Here is a 19,019-nt window from a genome sequence, read left to right as displayed (position 1 = left end):
TGCAAGTTATACCTTTATTTAGTACCAAGTTCTACTTTTAAACATAACTAAACCAGTTAGGCTTCGTGCACACAGTCTACGTAATGACGTTCCTAGTACCTTATGTCACCACATACAGCAGTCTATTGAGATGCTATAGAAGTGGTGGCTGTCCGCAGTTGTGTGCCAGGGTTTGCAGTAAGCACTTACATGTATGATATATGCTTCGAATGCACACTACCTTCATTCGGATCATATGTCAGTGCCTATGTGGATGCTATACACAACTGCATATAGCCACCTGATCTAAGGCTTTTTAACAGGCAGATGCATGTGGCATCAGCGAGTAACGGGACAAACATTACACAGCCCCTATACAGTTGTGTGCATGAAGCTTTAGCCATTTATTTCTACTTCGGATTAATTAACCTCCCTGATTTCAACACCACATAATCCTAATATAGAAACTAACTCATTTTATCATAAAACCACCAACAGACCTCTGTAACTGCCAATATTATTTCAACCATACCTTCTTCTAAAGCAATTGGCCCCACTCTGGAACATAAAAATCCCACAAGTAAATGGGTTTTAAAGGGTGAACCCCACGTCAAAAAAACAAATGGTGTGGGGTCCCCCAGATCCCATCTCACAAACCCCACACCCCCCCCCCCCCCATATGTGAATAACTATAAGTGTACATAGCACCCCTACTCATTCACAGGAAAAAAAAAAAAGTAGGGTAAATACGTTTTTGACAAGTTCCTTAAAAAAAACAAAAAAAAATAAAATCAAAAAAATACACACCCCATTTCACTTAGCCCACACAACTGTCTATATGTCCTTCCCCTCGGTTTCCTTACTGTTGGCTCTGTTTCCCAAACACTACGTTTTTGTCAGTATGTACCCATATGTATCATACATCCTGTGAAGTTACCTCTGCATTGTATGTCGCATACTACTAAATAAAAAAAAAATACACACACAGGGCACTGGTTTTCCCGACTGACAATTCCCCCGAACCCCACTGTGTTCCATTCATCAGGTTGCTCCACCCCTTAGTGGATTTTGCGGCAGAGCTGTCAGTTGGCAGGAGCCAGCGTCAGGTGCAGAGTGTGTATATATATATATATTTATTTATTTATTTATTTTTTTATGTGGCTCGCTGGAGCGGCATTCATATAAATGCACAAAATATAACTGGATACTTAAAGTTATATGTATATCTATCAGATCACCTACTGGGGAATCGGAAAGGGATTTGTTCACTGCTCTTGGAGCAAGTTGAATCATGCTTTATTGGGATTTTCCCATGGATCAACTGTGTGTATAGGATGGTGTATATGGATTTTCTCTGTCAGTGTGTTCTTGGTTGAACTAAAACAGTGATGGTGAACCTTGGCACCCCAGATGTTTTGGAACTACATTTCCCATGATGGTGCATGAACACCATGGGAAATGTTTTAAAACATCTGGGGTGCCAAGGTTCACCATCACAGAATTCAAACTATGCAACTATGTAGACAATCCAAAAAGTGGTGTCAAAATCAAAATGGCAGTGGTTCAGTAACACTGCTTGACAGGTTATCAAAGTAAACAGCTGGAGCAACTGAGAGTAATCATTAGGGGACTCAGCTCAGCACCTCCAAGCTCCCAGAACGGCCACGGCCTTGACTTTCCATAGTGGTGGACCTAAGACTTACTGTGGTCCAAGCCAGGTAGAAAAGAAAAGCATAGGGGACATGTTCCACTCCCATTCTGCAATCTTGACGCTCCAAGGGATTTTCAGATTGGTGGACCATAGTCCTGGGCCTTTACAGCACCCGGCCATGTGCCTAGGTAAGCCCTTAAAGCAGAGTTCAGTGGCCAACATTACATGCCAGCCCTGCTTCTACCTAGATGGATCCAGGTACAGCCCTTCAGGGCAAAGCCAAGAAGTAGCCGATCCTGGAAGCCGCAAAAACATGCCTCAGTGGCACTGCAGCAACTAAAGCTTGCTAGAAAAAAAAAAAAAAAAAAAAAACACACACCTGCGAAAGCAAAAGAGAAACTGGAAAGGAGTTGCTTCTCACATAGCAGAAAGAATACATCTGTTTAGCCAAGGACACCGAGGCATGATGGGGAGTAGTTATACTGAACCACAGCTTTTGTTCGCAAGTGAAAGGGAGAAGCACAACCATATGTACTTGAATACATAAAGTATGATTAAGAAATTAATTTTTTCATTTTGCCTTGACAAACGCTCTAAATTTTCTTTAGTGGAGGTACAGGGATGCACATTTATAAACATCTAATAATACCTTGTCAGTCCCTGGAAGAATTTCAAAGATGCTAAGCTGGTTGCGTGTCTCCCTCATGTATCTTTCCTTTTCAGGGCACATATCTGGACAGGTTCCTACAAACACGTTTGCTTGATCAAGCTCTGTCCTCTTCACTCTAGCTACAAAACAGAAAAACAAAAAACATACAAGTGTTTATAAATGGAACAAAATGCTTGACCTGTCTTGTAACAAGGAGACTTTTTGAAAATGTTTAAATGTTTTTCATTTTTCCCGTGCATAGTAAGAATAATAAGTGTGGCAAAGAGTTAAATTATTTATCTCATAGGACAAAAACTGCATCTGTGGGGTCTGCTTCCTGTCAGATACAGTGGATGCCTGTAATTGTCATCATAGGTTTACCTCAAATATGAGAGACAAATCCAGAAAATCACATTGTCTGAATTGTTTTAAGAATTTATTTTCAAATTCTGGTGAAAAATAAGTATTTGGTCACCTACAAACAAGCAAGTTTCCTGGCTCTCACAGACCTGTATCTTCTTCTTTAACCACTTTCAGACCGGACCATTTTGCTGGTAAATGACCAGAGGTCTTTTTACACTTTGGCACTGCGCTGCTTTAACTGGTAATTGCGCGGTCATGCAATGTTGTACCCAAACGAAATTTGCGTCCTTTTCTTCCCACAAATAGAGCTTTCTTTTGATGGTATTTGATTGCCTCTGCGATTTTTATTTTTTGCGATATAAACGTAAAAAGACCGCAAATTTTGAAAAAAAATGATATTTTCTACTTTTTGTTATTAGAAAAATCCAATAAACTCAATTTTAGTCATACATTTAGGCCAAAATGTATTCAGCCACATGTCTTTGGTAAAAAAAAAGTCAATAATTGTATATTTATTGGTTTGCGCAAAAGTTGTCACATCTACAAACTAAGGTACGTTTTCTGGAATTTACGCAGCTTTTAGTTTACGACTGCCTATCTCATTTCTTGAGGTGCTAAAATGGCAGGGCAGTACAAAACCCCCCCAAATGACCCCATTTTGGAAAGTAGACCCCCTAAGGAAATTGATAAGAGGCATGTTGAGCCCATTGAATATTTTATTTTTTTGCCTCAAGCGATTGAATAATGACAAAAAAAAAAAATTTTTTTTTTTTTTTTTACACAAAGTTGTCACTAAATGATATATTGCTCACACATGCTATGGGCGTATGTGAAATGACACCCCAAAATAAATTCTGCTGCTTCTCCTGAGTACGGGGATACCACATATGTGGGACTTTTTGGGAGCCTAGCCGCGTACGGGGCCCCGAAAACCAAGCACCGCCTTCAGGCTTTCTAAGGGCGTAAATTTTTGAGTTCACTTCTCACTACCTATTACAGTTTTGAAGGCCATAAAATGCCAAGATGGCACAAAACCCCCACAAATGACCCCATTTTAGAAAGTAGACACCCCAAGCTATTTGCTGAGAGGCATGTTGAGTCCATGGAATATTTTATATTTTGCCACAAGTTGCGGGAAAATTACAAACTTTTTTTTTTTTTTTTTTTTTTAACAAAGTTGTCACTAAATGATATATTGCTCACGCATGCCATGGGTATATGTGAAATGACACCCCAAAATAAATTCTGCTGCTTCTCCTGAGTACGGGGATACCACATATGTGGGACTTTTTGGGAGCCTAGCCGCGTACGGGGCCCCGAAAACCAAGCACCGCCTTCAGGCTTTCTAAGGGCGTTACAGTTTTGAAGGCCATAAAATGCCAAGATGGCACAAACCCCCCCCAAATGACCCCATTTTGGAAAGTAGACACCCCTAAATTTAGGGGTACACTAGTGAGACTAGGTAATAAATGGCGGGTGCCCTGAAACTATAAAAAAATAACTAACCAACCAGCGTCACCTGTAACAGTTATATGGTGATCACTGGTGAAAGGGTTAACTAGGGGGCAATCAGGGGGCTTTATGCGGTAGTATATGGGGGTCCCTGGCGCTATAAAAAGCTGCGGCGAACCTAAATACCTACCTGCCTAACTAGCGTCACCTGTGACACTAATACAGCGATCAGAAAAACGATCGCTTATTAGGCTGGGTTCACACTGGAGCGATGCGGGAACGCCACGAATGCGCGGCGGGTTCCCGCATCGCATGCCTCCCGGCGGCAGTTCACACTGCCCTATGCGAACTGCTGGGAGTGTCAGTGAAATGTTACTGACACCCCCAGATCAGTTCGCATATCGCAGTGCGATCTGCAAACTCGGATCGCATGGTGTGAACACCCATGCGATCCGATTCTGCTGCGGGCCAAAAAAAGGGTCCCGTGCGAATTTGCGGCGGGTGCGGCGGGTGTGGCGAATGGCTGAACTCGAATCGCACAGAGATCGGATGTGATTTGCACTGCAGTGCGGTGCGAATCACATCCGTTCTCATAAACCGCTGCAATGTGAACCCAGCCTTAGTGACACTGGCGACGGGGGGTGATCACGGGGTTAAACCTTTATTGGGGGGGTTAGGGGGGTACCTTAGAACTAAAGGGGGCTAACCCTAACTGCCCTAACAGTTATTAGTCACAAATGACACCCGCCGGGTGATCAGGGGGTTAAACCTTTATTAGGTAATAAATGGCGGGTGCCCTGAAACTATAAAAAAATAACTAACCAACCAGCGTCACCTGTAACAGTTATATGGTGATCACAGGTGAAAGGGTTAACTAGGGGGCAATCAGGGGGCTTTATGCGGTAGTATATGGGGGTCCCTGGCGCTATAAAAAGCTGCGGCGAACCTAAATACCTACCTGCCTAACTAGCGTCACCTGTGACACTAATACGGCGATCAGAAAAATGATCGCTTATTAGGCTGGGTTCACACTGGAGCGATGCGGAAACGCCGCGAATCCGCGGCGGGTTCCCGCATCGCATGCCTCCCGGCGGCAGTTCACACTGCCCTATGCGAACTGCTGGGAGTGTCAGTGAAATGTTACTGACACCCCCAGATCAGTTCGCATATCGCAGTGCGATCTGCAAACTCGGATCGCATGGTGTGAACACCCATGCGATCCGATTCTGCTGCGGGCCAAAAAAAGGGTCCCGTGCGAATTTGCGGCGGGTGCGGCGAATGGCTGAACTCGAATCGCACAGAGATCGGATGTGATTTGCACTGCAGTGCGGTGCGAATCACATTCGTGATCATAAACCGCTGCAATGTGAACCCAGCCTTAGTGACACTGGCGACGGGGGGTGATCACGGGGTTAAACCTTTATTGGGGGGGTTAGGGGGGTACATTAGAACTAAAGGGGGCTAACCCTAACTGCCCTAACAGTTATTACAGTCACAAATGACACCAATGCAAAAAAAAAAAAAAGACATTGGTGTCACTGTGACTGGGGGGCAGGGGTAATTGGGGGGGTGATCGGGGGGTAAAGGGGGGGTGTGAGTGTGCCTGGCATGTTCTACTGTGTGTGTAGAGTGTTGGTGCAACTCACCGATCCGCTCTCCTCCGTGTCGGAACGAAAAATACCGACACGGAGGAGAGAATACATCACTTCCTCTCCTGTGTTTACATTACAGGAGAGGAAGTGATGTCACGGGGGATTTCTATTCGTCGGGAGCGATCGCGAGGGGGTGGCCATGAATGAATGGCCGCCCCCTCATCCCGGATCGCTCTCGAAGGAATGCCGACCGCCGCAGGCACTGGGGGGGGGGCCCGATCGGGCCCCCCACCCGCGGGCAGGCAGGGACTTATATATACGCCCATATGCCTGCCCGTGCCATTCTGCCGACGTATATCGTCGTGCGGCGGTCGGCAAGTGGTTAAGAGGCTTCTCTGTCCTCCACTCATTACCTGTATTAATGGCACCTGTTTGAATTGGTTATCAGTATAAAAGACACATGTCCACAACCTCAAACAGTCACACTCCAAACTTCACTATGGTGAAGACCAAAGAGCTGTCGAAGGACACCAGAAACAAAAAATTGTAGACCTGCACCAGGCTGGGAAGACTAAATATGCAATAGGCAACCAGCTTGGTGTGGTTAACTGTGGGAGCAATAATTAGAAAATGGAAGACATACAAGACCACTGATTATCTCCCTCGATCTGGGGCTCCACGCAAGATCTCACCTCATGGGGTCAAAATGATCACAAGAATGGTGGGCAAAAATCCCAGACCCACACGGGGGAACCTAGTGTATGACTCATCGTGTTTGGAGAGAGAATTCTGAGTTGCAAACAAAGAAAACCATACCTACTGTGAAGCATAGGGGTGGCAACATCAGGCTTTGGGGCTGATTCTTTGCAAAGGGAACAGGATGACTGATCTGTGTACATGAAAGAATGAATGGGGCCATATGTCATGAGATTTTGAGTGCAAACCTCCTCCCATCAGCAAGGGCATTGAAGATGAAACGCGGCTGGGTCTTTCAGCATGACAATGATCCCAAACACACAGCCCGGGCAACAAAGGAGTGGCTTTGTAAGAAGAATTTCAAGGTCCTGGAGTGGCCTAGCCAGTCTCCAGAGCTCAACCCCATAGAAAATCTTTGGAGGGAGTTGAAAGTCCGTGTTGCCCATCTGTATGGAGGAATGGGCAAACATACCAGCAACAGTGTGCGACAACCTTGTGAAGACTTACAGAAAATGTTTGACCTCGGTCATTGCCAACAAAGGATATATAACAAAGTATTGAGATGAACTTTTGATATTGAGCAAATACTTATTCTCCCAGCATAATTTGCAAATAAATTATTTCAAAAATCAGACAGACAGACAGACAGACAGACAGACAATGTGATTGTCTGGATTTGTTTCCACACTTTGTCTCTCATAGTTGAGGTATACCTATGACGACAATTACAGGCCTCTCTCATCTTTTTAAGTGGGAGAACTTGCACAATTGGTGGCTGACTAAATACTTTTTTGCCCCACCAAGTCCCAGGTGAGATTTTTAGGAATGGGTTAACATCCCAGAGGGTCTACTCTATCCCAAAATAGACATGCATTTTCACCATTCTACACAAAAAATAGCTTAACCACCGGGCACTTAAACTCCCTTCCTAACCAGACCAATTTTCAGCTTTCGGTGCTCTCACAATTTGAATGACAATTAGTCATGCAACACTGTACCCATATGAAATGTTTGTCCTTTTTTTCACACAAATAGAGATTTCCTTTTTTGGTGGTATTTAATCACCACTGGGTTTTTTATTTTTTTGCGCTATAAATAATAAAAAAAAAAAAAGACAAATTCAGTAAAAAAAAAAAAAAAAAAAAAAAAATTTGGTTAAAATTTATTGCAGAGTATTGGCAGAGCATTGCATAGTACTGGCAGAATATGGGCAGTGAGCAGTGCTGTGGGTTGGATCTGTAGTGCCCAAAGCGCTGCAAACAATCTCTCCCTTTCTCCTCTCACGATCTGTACAGAGAAAAATAAAAAAATCGCAGAGGCAATCAAATACCATCAAAAGAAAGCTCTATTTGTGGGGGAAAAAAAAGATGGAAATTTTGTTTGGGTACAGCATTGCATGACTGCGCAATTAGCAGTTAAATCGAAGCAGTGCCAAATTGTAAAAAGTGCTCTAGTCAGGAAGGGGGTAAATCCTTCCGGGGCTGAAGTGGTTAATGTAACAAGTTGATTCTAATAAAAACATAGCTTTTAGTCTGTGTACAGTCCATCAGAACCTCTGACTGGTTGGGAAGGAAAGTCACCACGAGACAAGGCGTTGTGATTGTTTAGATGAGTCTGGGTGGGCCACTACCTATGACTGTTAGTAAAAAGAAATAATCTGTGCGGCTAATATATGTCCTGGTATGGGCACCCAAAGAAGATCCGTTTATACCTTGTCGCAAGATTCTGTCCCTCTGGTCCAGCAGGCGATACTTTTCTTCAGGAGTTTCTGCCACAGTTCCCACAAGAAGCAAAAGTGAAGGTGGCAGAGATGGACTTGCAGAGTCAGAAGAAGTTGTTGGGGCATCTGTATTATCAATATCAAACTGAAGAGTCTTCGCAAAGTGAGATTTCTTTTGAGGAGATCTATGGAAATTCAAACACAAAAAGGTCAAAGCAACACAATATACTCATTGTGCAGGTACAAAAACCAAACTGTGCATGCCCTTACCCCTTAATTGTACGGAAAAGAGGCTTGCGCACAGGGGAAGCAAGCACATTACTCTCTTGTTCACTCTGCATTTCTATTCTTTCCTCCTGCTGATTTTCTATCTTGGGCAGTGGTGTTTCTCTCTTGCCCGGACCTAAGAAAAAAAAAATGATATTATATATATATATATATATATATATATATATATATATATATATATATATATATAATAAAAAATGTAAAAACTAAAATATGTATATGTAAATCTATACACACACACACACACACTATATTGCCAGAAGTATTGGAGATGCCTTTACATGCTCGTGAAAGTCAATGGCATCAGTCTCCGTCCATAGGGTTCAATATTGAGTTATAGCTGCAGAGGGTGGGCTAACAACTTCAACTCTTCTGGGAAGGCTGTCCACAAGGTTTAGGAGTGTCTAGGGGAATGCTTGACCATTCGTCCAGAATTAAATTCATGAGGTCAGGCACTGATGTTGGATGAGAAGGTCTGGCTTGCAGTCTGCACTCTAATTCATCCCTAAGGTGTTGAGATTAGGACTAAAGTTGTTCCACCCAAAATCGCTCATCCATGTCTTCATGAACCTCATGTTGGAGCAGGAAGGGGCCATTCCGAAACTGTCCCCATCGCCATCTTCGGTAAGGGAATCAGGAAGTGAAGCCCTGCAGTCTTCTGGGACCTGTGCGTCTCCCAGAAGACAGTGTGGGGGGGGGGGGGGGGGGGGGGGGGGGGGGGAGGCGCCGGAAGTGACTCGGGTATCTATGCCCGTAAGTGGGATCAAAATACCTGTATTAGGCAGGTATATGCTCCCCCTCCCCCTGCAAGGTGCCAAATGTGATAGAGGGGATTGTAATGGGGGGATTCTGAGAAGCGGGACTCCGCTTTAAACTGCCTATGCCATTCAAAAACACTTTTTATCATGGAATGGTCACCATAAAGGACTGTTGCAACAGAGCTAGTTTCACTCGCACTTTTGCTAATCGTAAAATTTGATGTTAATCCGGTGCTCCGGGTTCCGGTCACTCATTTTCCACCAACAGCACAACGCACACAGTTTCTTCTACTAGAGACCAAGTAAAGAGACAACAGGTCTGTGACCCAGATGAGTGGAAATTAGAACACACTTGACTGCGAATGGCTGGAGAGACTCACCACCATAGTGCTATGCTGCAGACACACACACACACACACAAAAAAAAAAAAAAAAACCCACATAGAAATCACTTCACAACTGCAACTAATATAAAGTTTCACTCACTGGACTTTTTTCGATACCAAAACGCAGAGACATTTTGTGGAATTTCTTCACTGCTTTCTTAGCATTTACTGCTGCTTTCTGTACAAAAAGGGAAATCAATTTATTTTTTTTAACAGAATAGTATTAACCTGTATAGACCACTATAATTTGAGGTATATCCTCAATGAGAACTCAAACGTGGTAACTTCTGAATAGCAAAATTAGGATAATACAGTATTTATCCGAATAAATAAAAAAAAAAAAAAAAAAAAAAAAAATGGATTTCATTATAATCCAAAATGCTATTTTAAAGAATAGTAGAAGAAAGAACCTTAGACGTCTAAACAACTAAAAGCCATTTAAAGTGTTTGTAAACCCCCCAACCCCCCGAAAATAAATAAGAGGTAAGATATTCTGTTCCCTTATAGCAGGATAAACAGCACAGTGTTGCACTAACTTGCCCCTCTGGAAGCTGTAAAAAAAACCTGGCTGATCCTTGCCTGGTTCTGCCCTCCCCTCTGTAAACTGACCACGGTTTATCGTGGCTGCTGAGCCCTGACACCGTGGTCAGTTTGCATGCCTCCGTCAGCCATGACATTCAGTAACAATAAGTGACACAGCAGCTGTGACCCCCCCCCCCCCCCCCCCCCTTTAGAACTAGCTACATCTTCAATGTCTGCGAACATACATCTAGAGAAACTAATCAAATTACCCTAATCAAAAGTTTTACATACCATAGTGATTTTGGACTGATAACATGCACACAAGTTCACACAAAGGAGTTTGAATGGCAATTAAAAAAGGTAACCAACCTCAACTGCGATCTGTTTGCTTGTAACTAATGTGTGTGTATATAAAAAGGTCAATGAGTTTCTGGACTCCTCACAGACCCTTGCATCTTTCATTCATGATATTGATGTTAAAAGGAGGCAATACACAGTATTAAGAACTGGGGAATGTAAATGTTTAATCAGGGTCATTTGGGTAGTTTCTGTTATTATGATTTAAAAATCAAACACACCATAAATGAAAGAAAAGTTTTTTTTGTTATCATTCATATTCAATAAATCCAATTCCAGGGTATGTAAACTTATGAGCACAACTGTGGGGAAAAAAAATATAAATATATATATATATATATATATATATATATATATATATATATACACACAAAAAATCTCTCACAAGTACACCCCTCACATTTTTGTAAATATTTTATTATATCTTTTCATGTGACAAAACTGAAGAAATGACACAATGCTACAATGTAAAATAGTGATTGTACAGCTTGTACAACAGTGTAAATTTAAAAATGTCCAAATTGGGCCCAAAGTGTCAATATTTTGTGTGGCCACCATTATTTTCCAGCACTGCCTTAACCCTCTTGGGCATGAAGTATAATTTATATATATATATATATATATATATATATATATATATATATATATATATATATATATATATATATATACACACACACACACACACACACACACACACAATACGCATTTAACAATATAAACATAGTACATTTTTGGTCAAAACTTACATGCTGGGCAAAGTGAATAATTGCCATTGTGTTTCCAGGCTTGCAATACGTCCGCTGAATTTTACCAAACTTCTTAAAGAAGTTCTCCAAAACCTGTTTTTTATTTAGATCCTGAGGGAGATTCTTTAACTGGATGCAGGTTTGTTCATTCGGAGACAGTGGTCCGATACTATCGGTGCTGTCACTGCGCTTAGTTCTGCGAAGTGGCGTCTTAGCAAAGGAAGCTAAACAGAACATCAAAACATTAAGAGTTATTTTCAGCAAACCATGCTTATAGAGGACCTGTTAAAGTCAACATACTATAAAAAGTACATTATACACTTGTCAGGTCATTTAGTGCAGGCCTCGATTGATATTTTAACTAAGACAATCATTTCTTTCCACAGTGTAACCCCCCATCACACATTCTGCCGACCATATCAATTTCTAGTCAAATCTAGGATAGGAGAGTTTCTCCTTTGTTAATTCTGACTACAATATTTGAGTCTTTTTCTCCCCAGCCATCAGGTTGATCACTTTATTCTATTTATGGCTCCCACCGGTTTTCTGCAGTAATACTGCATCATGTTTGAAGAAGTAAAAAAATCTCTATGTGCATTTATGCCATCCAATCTGCACAACTCACCTGAAGATGTACAGGTTTATTCTAATACACTCAAAACTCAATAAACAAAATCGAATAAGAAGCCAATGGGCAACAATTGCATTGATACCCATTTCTCAGAGAATAATTGTAGATCTATAGATGAAAATAAAAAATATGTGCTTTGTTTTTTTTTGTTTTTGTTTTTTTAAGAGAGACATAAGGACCTATAATAGGCAATAAAGTAAATAGAATTTGGATTATTTTGCAACTTAAAAGTAAACTATGACAGATCAGCATTAATAGCTCAAAGCTCCACAAACTAGAGTTAGACCCCTTTCACACTGGAGCTGCCCGAGCATTAGCTGTTAAGCACAGCTCCTTTTAGTGATGCTTTACTGCTGTTTTAAGTGGTGCTTTTCGGCCGCTGGCGGGGTGCTTGAAAGTGCCTGTGTTGTGGTGCTTGCAAAGCGTTTTTCAATGGGCATGGCATTTTGCCACCCCAAGATGCTGCTTGCAGGACTTTTCCTAAAGTCCAGCTAAAGCGCCCAGTGTGAAAATCAATAAAAAAAAATATCATACTGAAATTAAATGGGAGGTGGTTTTTAGTCACTATTTCTAGTGCTAAAACACCTGAAATCCACTTCAGTAAAGTGTCTTAGGCTCACTCAAGTGCATGCTTCTACTGAAGCAACACTATTTATATTTCCTGAGCCTTTTTTTTTGTGATCATTACTAACTGCTAAAGAAACTGTAACGAAGAAGACAATGTGGATTATTTATTGTACATACGTGGAGATTTTTGAGGCATCACTAGTTCCATCAAAGGTCGAATTCTGCCAGGTAATAGTGAACTAGGTCCAGCCACAGAACTGTCTCTGTCAGTGCTTTGGAAGTTTGGTCCAACAACTGTAACAGTCCTGCTCTGTGTTCCCAGGCCAGCAGGGGGATGAGGCTTGTTCGGTGGAAGCTGAATGGGTACAGCTGGCAATTGGGGTTTAGCCAATCCATGCTGGCTAGGTTCAGATGCTGGATGATTTCTTGCAGCTGTCTGACTTGATGGTGTGTCCGGATCTGGCAACTTAGAATCTGTATCCTTTCTTTTGGACTCCTTCTGTTGGGATTTTATTTGACTTTTTAAAGCATCAAACAAACTTTTATACAAAATATTGGCACTTGCTTTTATCTCTCTATTCATTCGGGTAGACCTCCTTCCTGAAGGGTCTTCACGGTGCAGATCAGGAGGAGTATTATCTGAGGGGACATACTCATGTTTGCCAGCAGAGTGGCCTGGGTCTTCCTTTCGCTTTAATCCTTTATGTGTCTCCTGTCTTTCAACCTCCTCATTAAAACTGGTGAAACTACTATCCGCACTTGCAAATGGAGGCCTAAAAGGCCCAGTTTCATCTTTAAGTTTATTTTCTGTAGAGAAAGAGAATAAGCTGCTCTTCTGCCTTTCCCCTGATGAAGTTGCTGCAGAAAGTTTCCCAAATAAAGGCTTTTCCGATGACTCCTGAGTTTGACCAGCACCTGGAAAGATTGGTTTGAAAGCTGTATTGGATGAGGCTATACTAGACATTTGTGCAAAGGGGGCAGAAGCCATGCTAGTTGACACTTTGGATTCTGGAACATTAGCATTGGTAGTCATTTGAGTAGCTCCAAAGGCTAGACCAATACTTTTAGTCTGTTCAGAGGAGCAAGTACTTGGCGGTGGACCAAAGATTGACATTTTTTCACCTGTTTCTCCAAATGTATTATTTCTACCAGTTTGTGTGGTTGATACAGTCCCAAATTTAGAAGACTGAGTGGATGATGTCTGGCCAGAGGGAGGCTGTCCAAATTTAGGTGCTTGGCTGAACAAGTTATTCTGTTCAGTAGTTGTCTGTCCAAAAGCAACATTTTGACTTGATCCATCTGGTCTTGACTGGGTGGATGATGACTGTCCCAAACTTTGCCCAGATGTGTTCTGCCCAAACAAAGGAGTCTGACCAGAAGCTGGCTGGCTAAAAGCAAAGGTAGTGCCAGACACTGACTGTCCAAATACTGAACCTTGACTTGATTCCCCCTGGGACTGTTTACTCAACTGTTCAAACACAGACGATCCTGAAGCTGCCTGTCCAAATACTGGGCCACTACTTCCAAAGGGTGTAGAGGACTGGCTAGAAACAGTCTGTGCAAATGGGGAAGCTGCCTGGTTAATATTGGACTGAGCAAACAAAGTGGACTGATTGTTACCTTGCTGAGCAAAAAGTGGATTAGGCTGACTAGTTGCTGCTTGTGTAAAGGGGGATGCTGACTGGCTACCAGCACCCTGTCCAAACAAAGGTGTTTGGTTAGAATTTGAATGTCCAAATGCAGGACCTGGCTGCGCAAATGCAGAAGAAGGTTGGGTAGTGGATGTCTGTCCAAAAGGGGAGGCAGATTGTCCAGTATTTCCTTGTCCAAATGCTGGGGCTGTCTGTCCAAATGTAGGTGCCGACTGTCCAGAAGCAACCTGCCCAAATACAGACCAAGGCTGCCCCGAAGTGGCAAATGCTGATCCAGACTGTGCAGAGCTGTCTTGTCCAAACATAGATCCTATCTGTCCAGAGTTGGCCTGCCCAAATATGGTCCCAGGCTGCTCGGATGTGGTCTGCCCAAAAACAGTGTTAGATGTTCCAGATGTGGCCTGTCCAAATACAGGACCAGACTGTCCAAATGCAGGGGCCGATTGTCCTGTGGATGTCTGACCAAACATAGGAGCAGAAAAACCACTGTTTGTCTGGCCAAATGATGGAATAGGCTGTGCCACAGTAGTCTGTCCAAACGCAGGGGTTTGGCTAGGAGTATTTTGACCAAACACAGGAGCAGCCTGACTTGTAGTACTGAGTTGACCAAACATGGTTGAAGACTGTCCAAATGAAGGGCCAGAGAGTCCACCAGCACTCTGGCCAAATACAGATGTCTGTCCAAACAATGCAGCGCTCTGACTGGCACTACCAGTGTTTTGAGGTCCTCCAAATGGATTATTAGAATTCATGTCTGAAGCAGAGAAGTATTGCAGGTCTATGTACAGATGTTAAAAACCTTTAAAAGAAAAAGTAAAACAAGATTAAAGTTAAGAATAAAAACTGGCAAAAAAAACATAACTAATAATATATACTTTAAGCTACCTTGTCAGGAATAATGAAATAGCCACAAGAGATAAACAGTCTCCACATTTAAGGATTGGTAAGGTGCAATAAAATAATGATTTTTTTTTGATTTTTTTACTTTTGTTGAGAAAAGAACAAACCCAATTGCATGAATTTTAACAGTGTTTGTAGCAGATCCCTACCTTTTCCTGCAAAGATATAGCTCTCCGTTTCACCAGATCATTGCATACTCCTTCAGAATGGGAGTGACTGGTTTATTATTAATAGAGGTCGACCGATACATCGGCCGATATTTGTCGTTTTTTAATTAATCCCGATTGAGCTGATAAAAAGGCAGATTTAGAACTACAGCGTGACTTGGAAATGACTTCTGTAATAGAAGTCAGTGTAAGTTGCCTGAGTGCCCGTTCACACTACCGCGACTTGTCAGGCGACTTAGTCGCCTGACAAGTCGTGCTCCGTTCTGTACTATGGAACCGTTCTAATAGGAGCGACTCAAGTCGCTCTGACTTAGAAAAAGGCTCCTGTACTATTTTTGGGGCGACTTCAGGCGACTTGCATTGACTTCTATACAGTCGTCGTTTTGCAAGTCGCTGTTGAAGTCGTGTGCAGGTCGCGTCTGTGAGTCGCGCTGCAAGTCGTGTCGCCCCTGTGTGAACGGGCACTTAGTCTTCACAGAAACGACTTGTCTCCTCTCTGGGCAGTCTGCCAAGAAAAGAGCAAAAAGATACAATGTTTACAGTTGAATGAATGAACTCATCACTGTGTGTAGAGTTCTCAGTTTAACCATTTAAAGACTAAATCTTTTCTGACACTTGTTGCTTAGACCCCATTCACACCTGAGCGTTTTGTAGCTTGACGCCTGAAGCTACAAAACGCTGGAGGGGAAAAAATCCATTATTCTCAATGGAGATGGTTCACATCTCCACTCCAAGTCGCCTGAAGCCCTACGCCTGAAGCTCAAACAAGTTCCGGACCCTTTTTTGTCACGCGAATCGGGCCGATTTGGGCGTTTTTATTCCCATAGAAACTAATGGAAACGCTCGATTCAAGCGTTTAGCGCGACAACGAGCGTTTCTATGGGCGTTTTGTCGCTGTATCTGCTCAAGAGAAAATATAAATTTACATAAGGAAATGACATAAATGACATAAAAAATACACAGGAAGTGCACAGATCACCATTTTTAGCTCAAATGGAGACCAGCAATATGGAAGGAGAACTGGATGAGACAGTATGTCTCCTAGATCAGGAGAGCTTCATAAGAATGGTGAAGGAGTACGTTCTAGCGGCCGCTAGCAGGGCGGTTTTAACCCCCGCTAGCGGCCGAAAAAGGGTTAATTCAGCGGTGCTTTGTGTGCAATTTTAACCCTTTTTCGGCCGCTAGCGGGGGTTAAAACCGCCCTGCTAGCAGCCGCTAGAACGCTGGCAAAGGGCCGCTGCAGCGGTGCAATTTTAACCCTTTTTTGGCAGCTAGCGGGGGTTAAAACCGCCCTGCTAGCGGCCGCTAGAACGCTGGCAAAGGGCCACAATCGCACACAAAGCGCCGCTGCAGCGGCGCTTTGCCAGCGTATTAGCTCCATATCTAGTTCTAGATATGGAGCAGGGAGCACAATGCTGAACCGGAAGTACAATAACCAAGTACAGTACCCAGGAAGCAGATGAAAAAAAGAGATGAATATTTTTCCTATTGGCTGAAAAAAAAAAAAAAAAAAACGCCGGAAAACGCTGTATGCAAACGCGCGAATACGCGCGACAAAACGCCGGTAAAAACGCTACGCTGAAGTGTGAATGCAGCCTTACAAGTAAATGTCCTGTATTTTCTGCCAGAAAATCACTTAGACCACCAAAAAATTATATATATTTTTTTAGCAGAGATCCTAGGGAATAAAATAGCAGTTGTTGCAATATTTTATGTCACACGGCATGTGCACAAAGGTCTTTCAAATGCATTTTTTTGGGGAAAAAAAAAATACACTAAATGATAAAAAAAAAAAAAAAACACCCTAAAACAGTAAGTTAGCCCATTTTTTTTTCGTCCAAAAGTTTTGACTTTTGGATGTCAAAAACTACCTGTTTTTATTTTATAGGCTGCTTTCACACTGGAGCGGGCAGGCGTTCATGGTAAAATGCTGCTAGTTTTAGCGGTGCTATTCGGCTGCTAGTGGGGCGCATATAACCCAGCTAGCGGCCGAAGAAGAGGTTAAATGTGCCTGTGAAGCACCGCTGCCAAAATCGCATTGCATGCGCTTCGGCAGTGGTGCCCATTAATATCAATGGGCAGGAGTGGTGGAGGAGCGGTATACACCACTCCAAACGTGCTGCTTGCAGGACTTTTTTTGAACATCCTGCCAGCGCATCGCCTCCGTGTGAAAGCACTCTGTCTTTCACACAGACTGCAGGGGACCCGTTTTGCAGGCACTTTACAGGCGCTATTTTTAGCCCAAAAGCGCCTAAAAAAACGCCCAGTTGAGATAAAGGGGGATAAAAAAAAAAAAAAAAAAAAAAAAAAAAAAAAAATCGGCATCATATATATCGGCCATCATGATTTCTAAATATCGGCATCGGCCAGAGAAAAACCCATATCGGTCGACCTCTAATTATTAACCAGTTGACCTCTGAAAGATTTTAGCCCCTTAACGATCAGGGCATTTTGCTATTCAGCACTGGCAATTGCTCAGTCATACAACACTGTACGTATAGGAAATATATATTTTTGTACAAATAGGGCTTTCTTTTGGTGGTAGTAAATCACCATTTTTTTTTATTACAAAAAAAAAAAAAAAAAAAAAAAAAAACACACACACACACACACACACACTTTTTTTTTTTTTTTTTTAGAAAACACATGCAGACATTTTTTTTTCCAGAAATTTGGGCCAAAATATATTCTGCTACATGTCTATGGTGAAAACGGAAAAAGAAAATCCCACGTCAACATTTTTGAGGACACTAGTATAGTTTTGATCGTGATCAAGATACAGATCTGTACAAAGACTATAATAGTTATGGCGGTGAGCAGCGTTTAGTGCGACTGATAGTTTTGGTGAGAAATCTGGCACTAACTGACACTGGCTGTAAGGGACACTGACTAACACTTACAGTGGCTATAAAAAGTCTACACACCCCTGTTAAGAAGTCAGGTTTCTGATTAACCCCAAATAAAAGTTCAGCTGTTCTAGTAGGTCTTTCCTGACATTTTCTTAGTCGCATCCTACGGGAAAAGCCATGGTCCGCAGAGAGCTTCCAAAGCATCAGTGGGATCTCATTGTTAAAAAGGTATCAGTCAGGAAAGAGTACAAAAGGATTTTCAAGGCATTAGATATACAATGTAACACAGTTAACACAGTCATCAAGTGGAGAAAATATGGCACAACAGTGACATTATCATGAACTGGACGTCCCTCCAAAATTATGAAAAAAGACAAGAAAACTGGTCAGGGAGGCTGCCAAGAGGCCTACAGCAACATTAAAGGAGCTGCAGGAATAACTGGCAAGTACTTGCTGTGTGGTACATGTGACAACAATCTCCCGTATTCTTCTGTCTGGGCTATGGAATAGCCCAGACTGGGCTATGGAATAGCCCAGAGCCCAGACCTGAATCCATTTGAAAATCTGTGAGTGGATCTGAAGAGGGCTGTGCACTGGAGATGCCCTTGCAATCTGGCAGATTCAGAGTGTTTTTGCAAAGAAGAGTGCCATGCTGATAGACTTATACCCAAAAAGACTGAGTGCTGTAATAAAATCAAAAAGGTGCTTCAACAAAGGTTTGTATCCCAGAGAGGGAACCTGCTTTTTCTGTTGTGGTGAAACAGGAGTGAGGAGCCCCATGCCAATAACAGAGACATCTAGTGGCCAAAGAAGAGTTCATTATTGGTACACTGAAGGCTTATTTTTTCAGGCGTTTTGGTGAGTGCATACCCAAAGGGGGATCGTTTGAATCACAAGTGGTGAATCGTGTGGTGGAAGCTGTTTCTCTATTAATCACAATAAGAACTGTCTAATCAGTATTGAGCACCATCTTTGAAAACGCAGAAAGAAATCAACAGTTATTCACTTAGAGCAGGGCTCGACAAAACCTGGGCGCCAGGTTGCATTTGCGACTAGAATTAGCGACCTGGGGCAGCACAGCTGGGGGGTAT

The 19,019-nt window shown here is 42.5% G+C and overlaps 1 protein-coding gene across 1 annotated transcript in view; it reads right to left on the bottom strand.

Annotated features, from left to right (window-relative positions):
* Positions 1–19,019, bottom strand: part of MCM3AP (minichromosome maintenance complex component 3 associated protein) — a 90,130-nt gene that overhangs the window by 70,029 nt on the left and 1,082 nt on the right. Inside the window, 7 exon segments of the mRNA XM_077448161.1 lie at positions 2,280–2,419; positions 8,094–8,287; positions 8,373–8,505; positions 9,635–9,670; positions 9,673–9,712; positions 11,163–11,386; positions 12,538–14,811. Of these exon segments, the coding sequence (XP_077304287.1) occupies positions 2,280–2,419; positions 8,094–8,287; positions 8,373–8,505; positions 9,635–9,670; positions 9,673–9,712; positions 11,163–11,386; positions 12,538–14,764 (2,994 nt within the window). The 5' untranslated portion in view covers positions 14,765–14,811.

Source organism: Lithobates pipiens, unplaced genomic scaffold (genome assembly GCF_037356315.1).
Source record: "Lithobates pipiens isolate NorthernLeopardFrog02 unplaced genomic scaffold, aLitPip1_a1.2 Scaffold_22, whole genome shotgun sequence".
Taxonomy (NCBI): domain Eukaryota; kingdom Metazoa; phylum Chordata; class Amphibia; order Anura; family Ranidae; genus Lithobates; species Lithobates pipiens.
The sequence above is the reverse complement of the archived record's forward strand: the minus strand, read 5'-3'. Positions and strand labels throughout refer to the sequence as shown.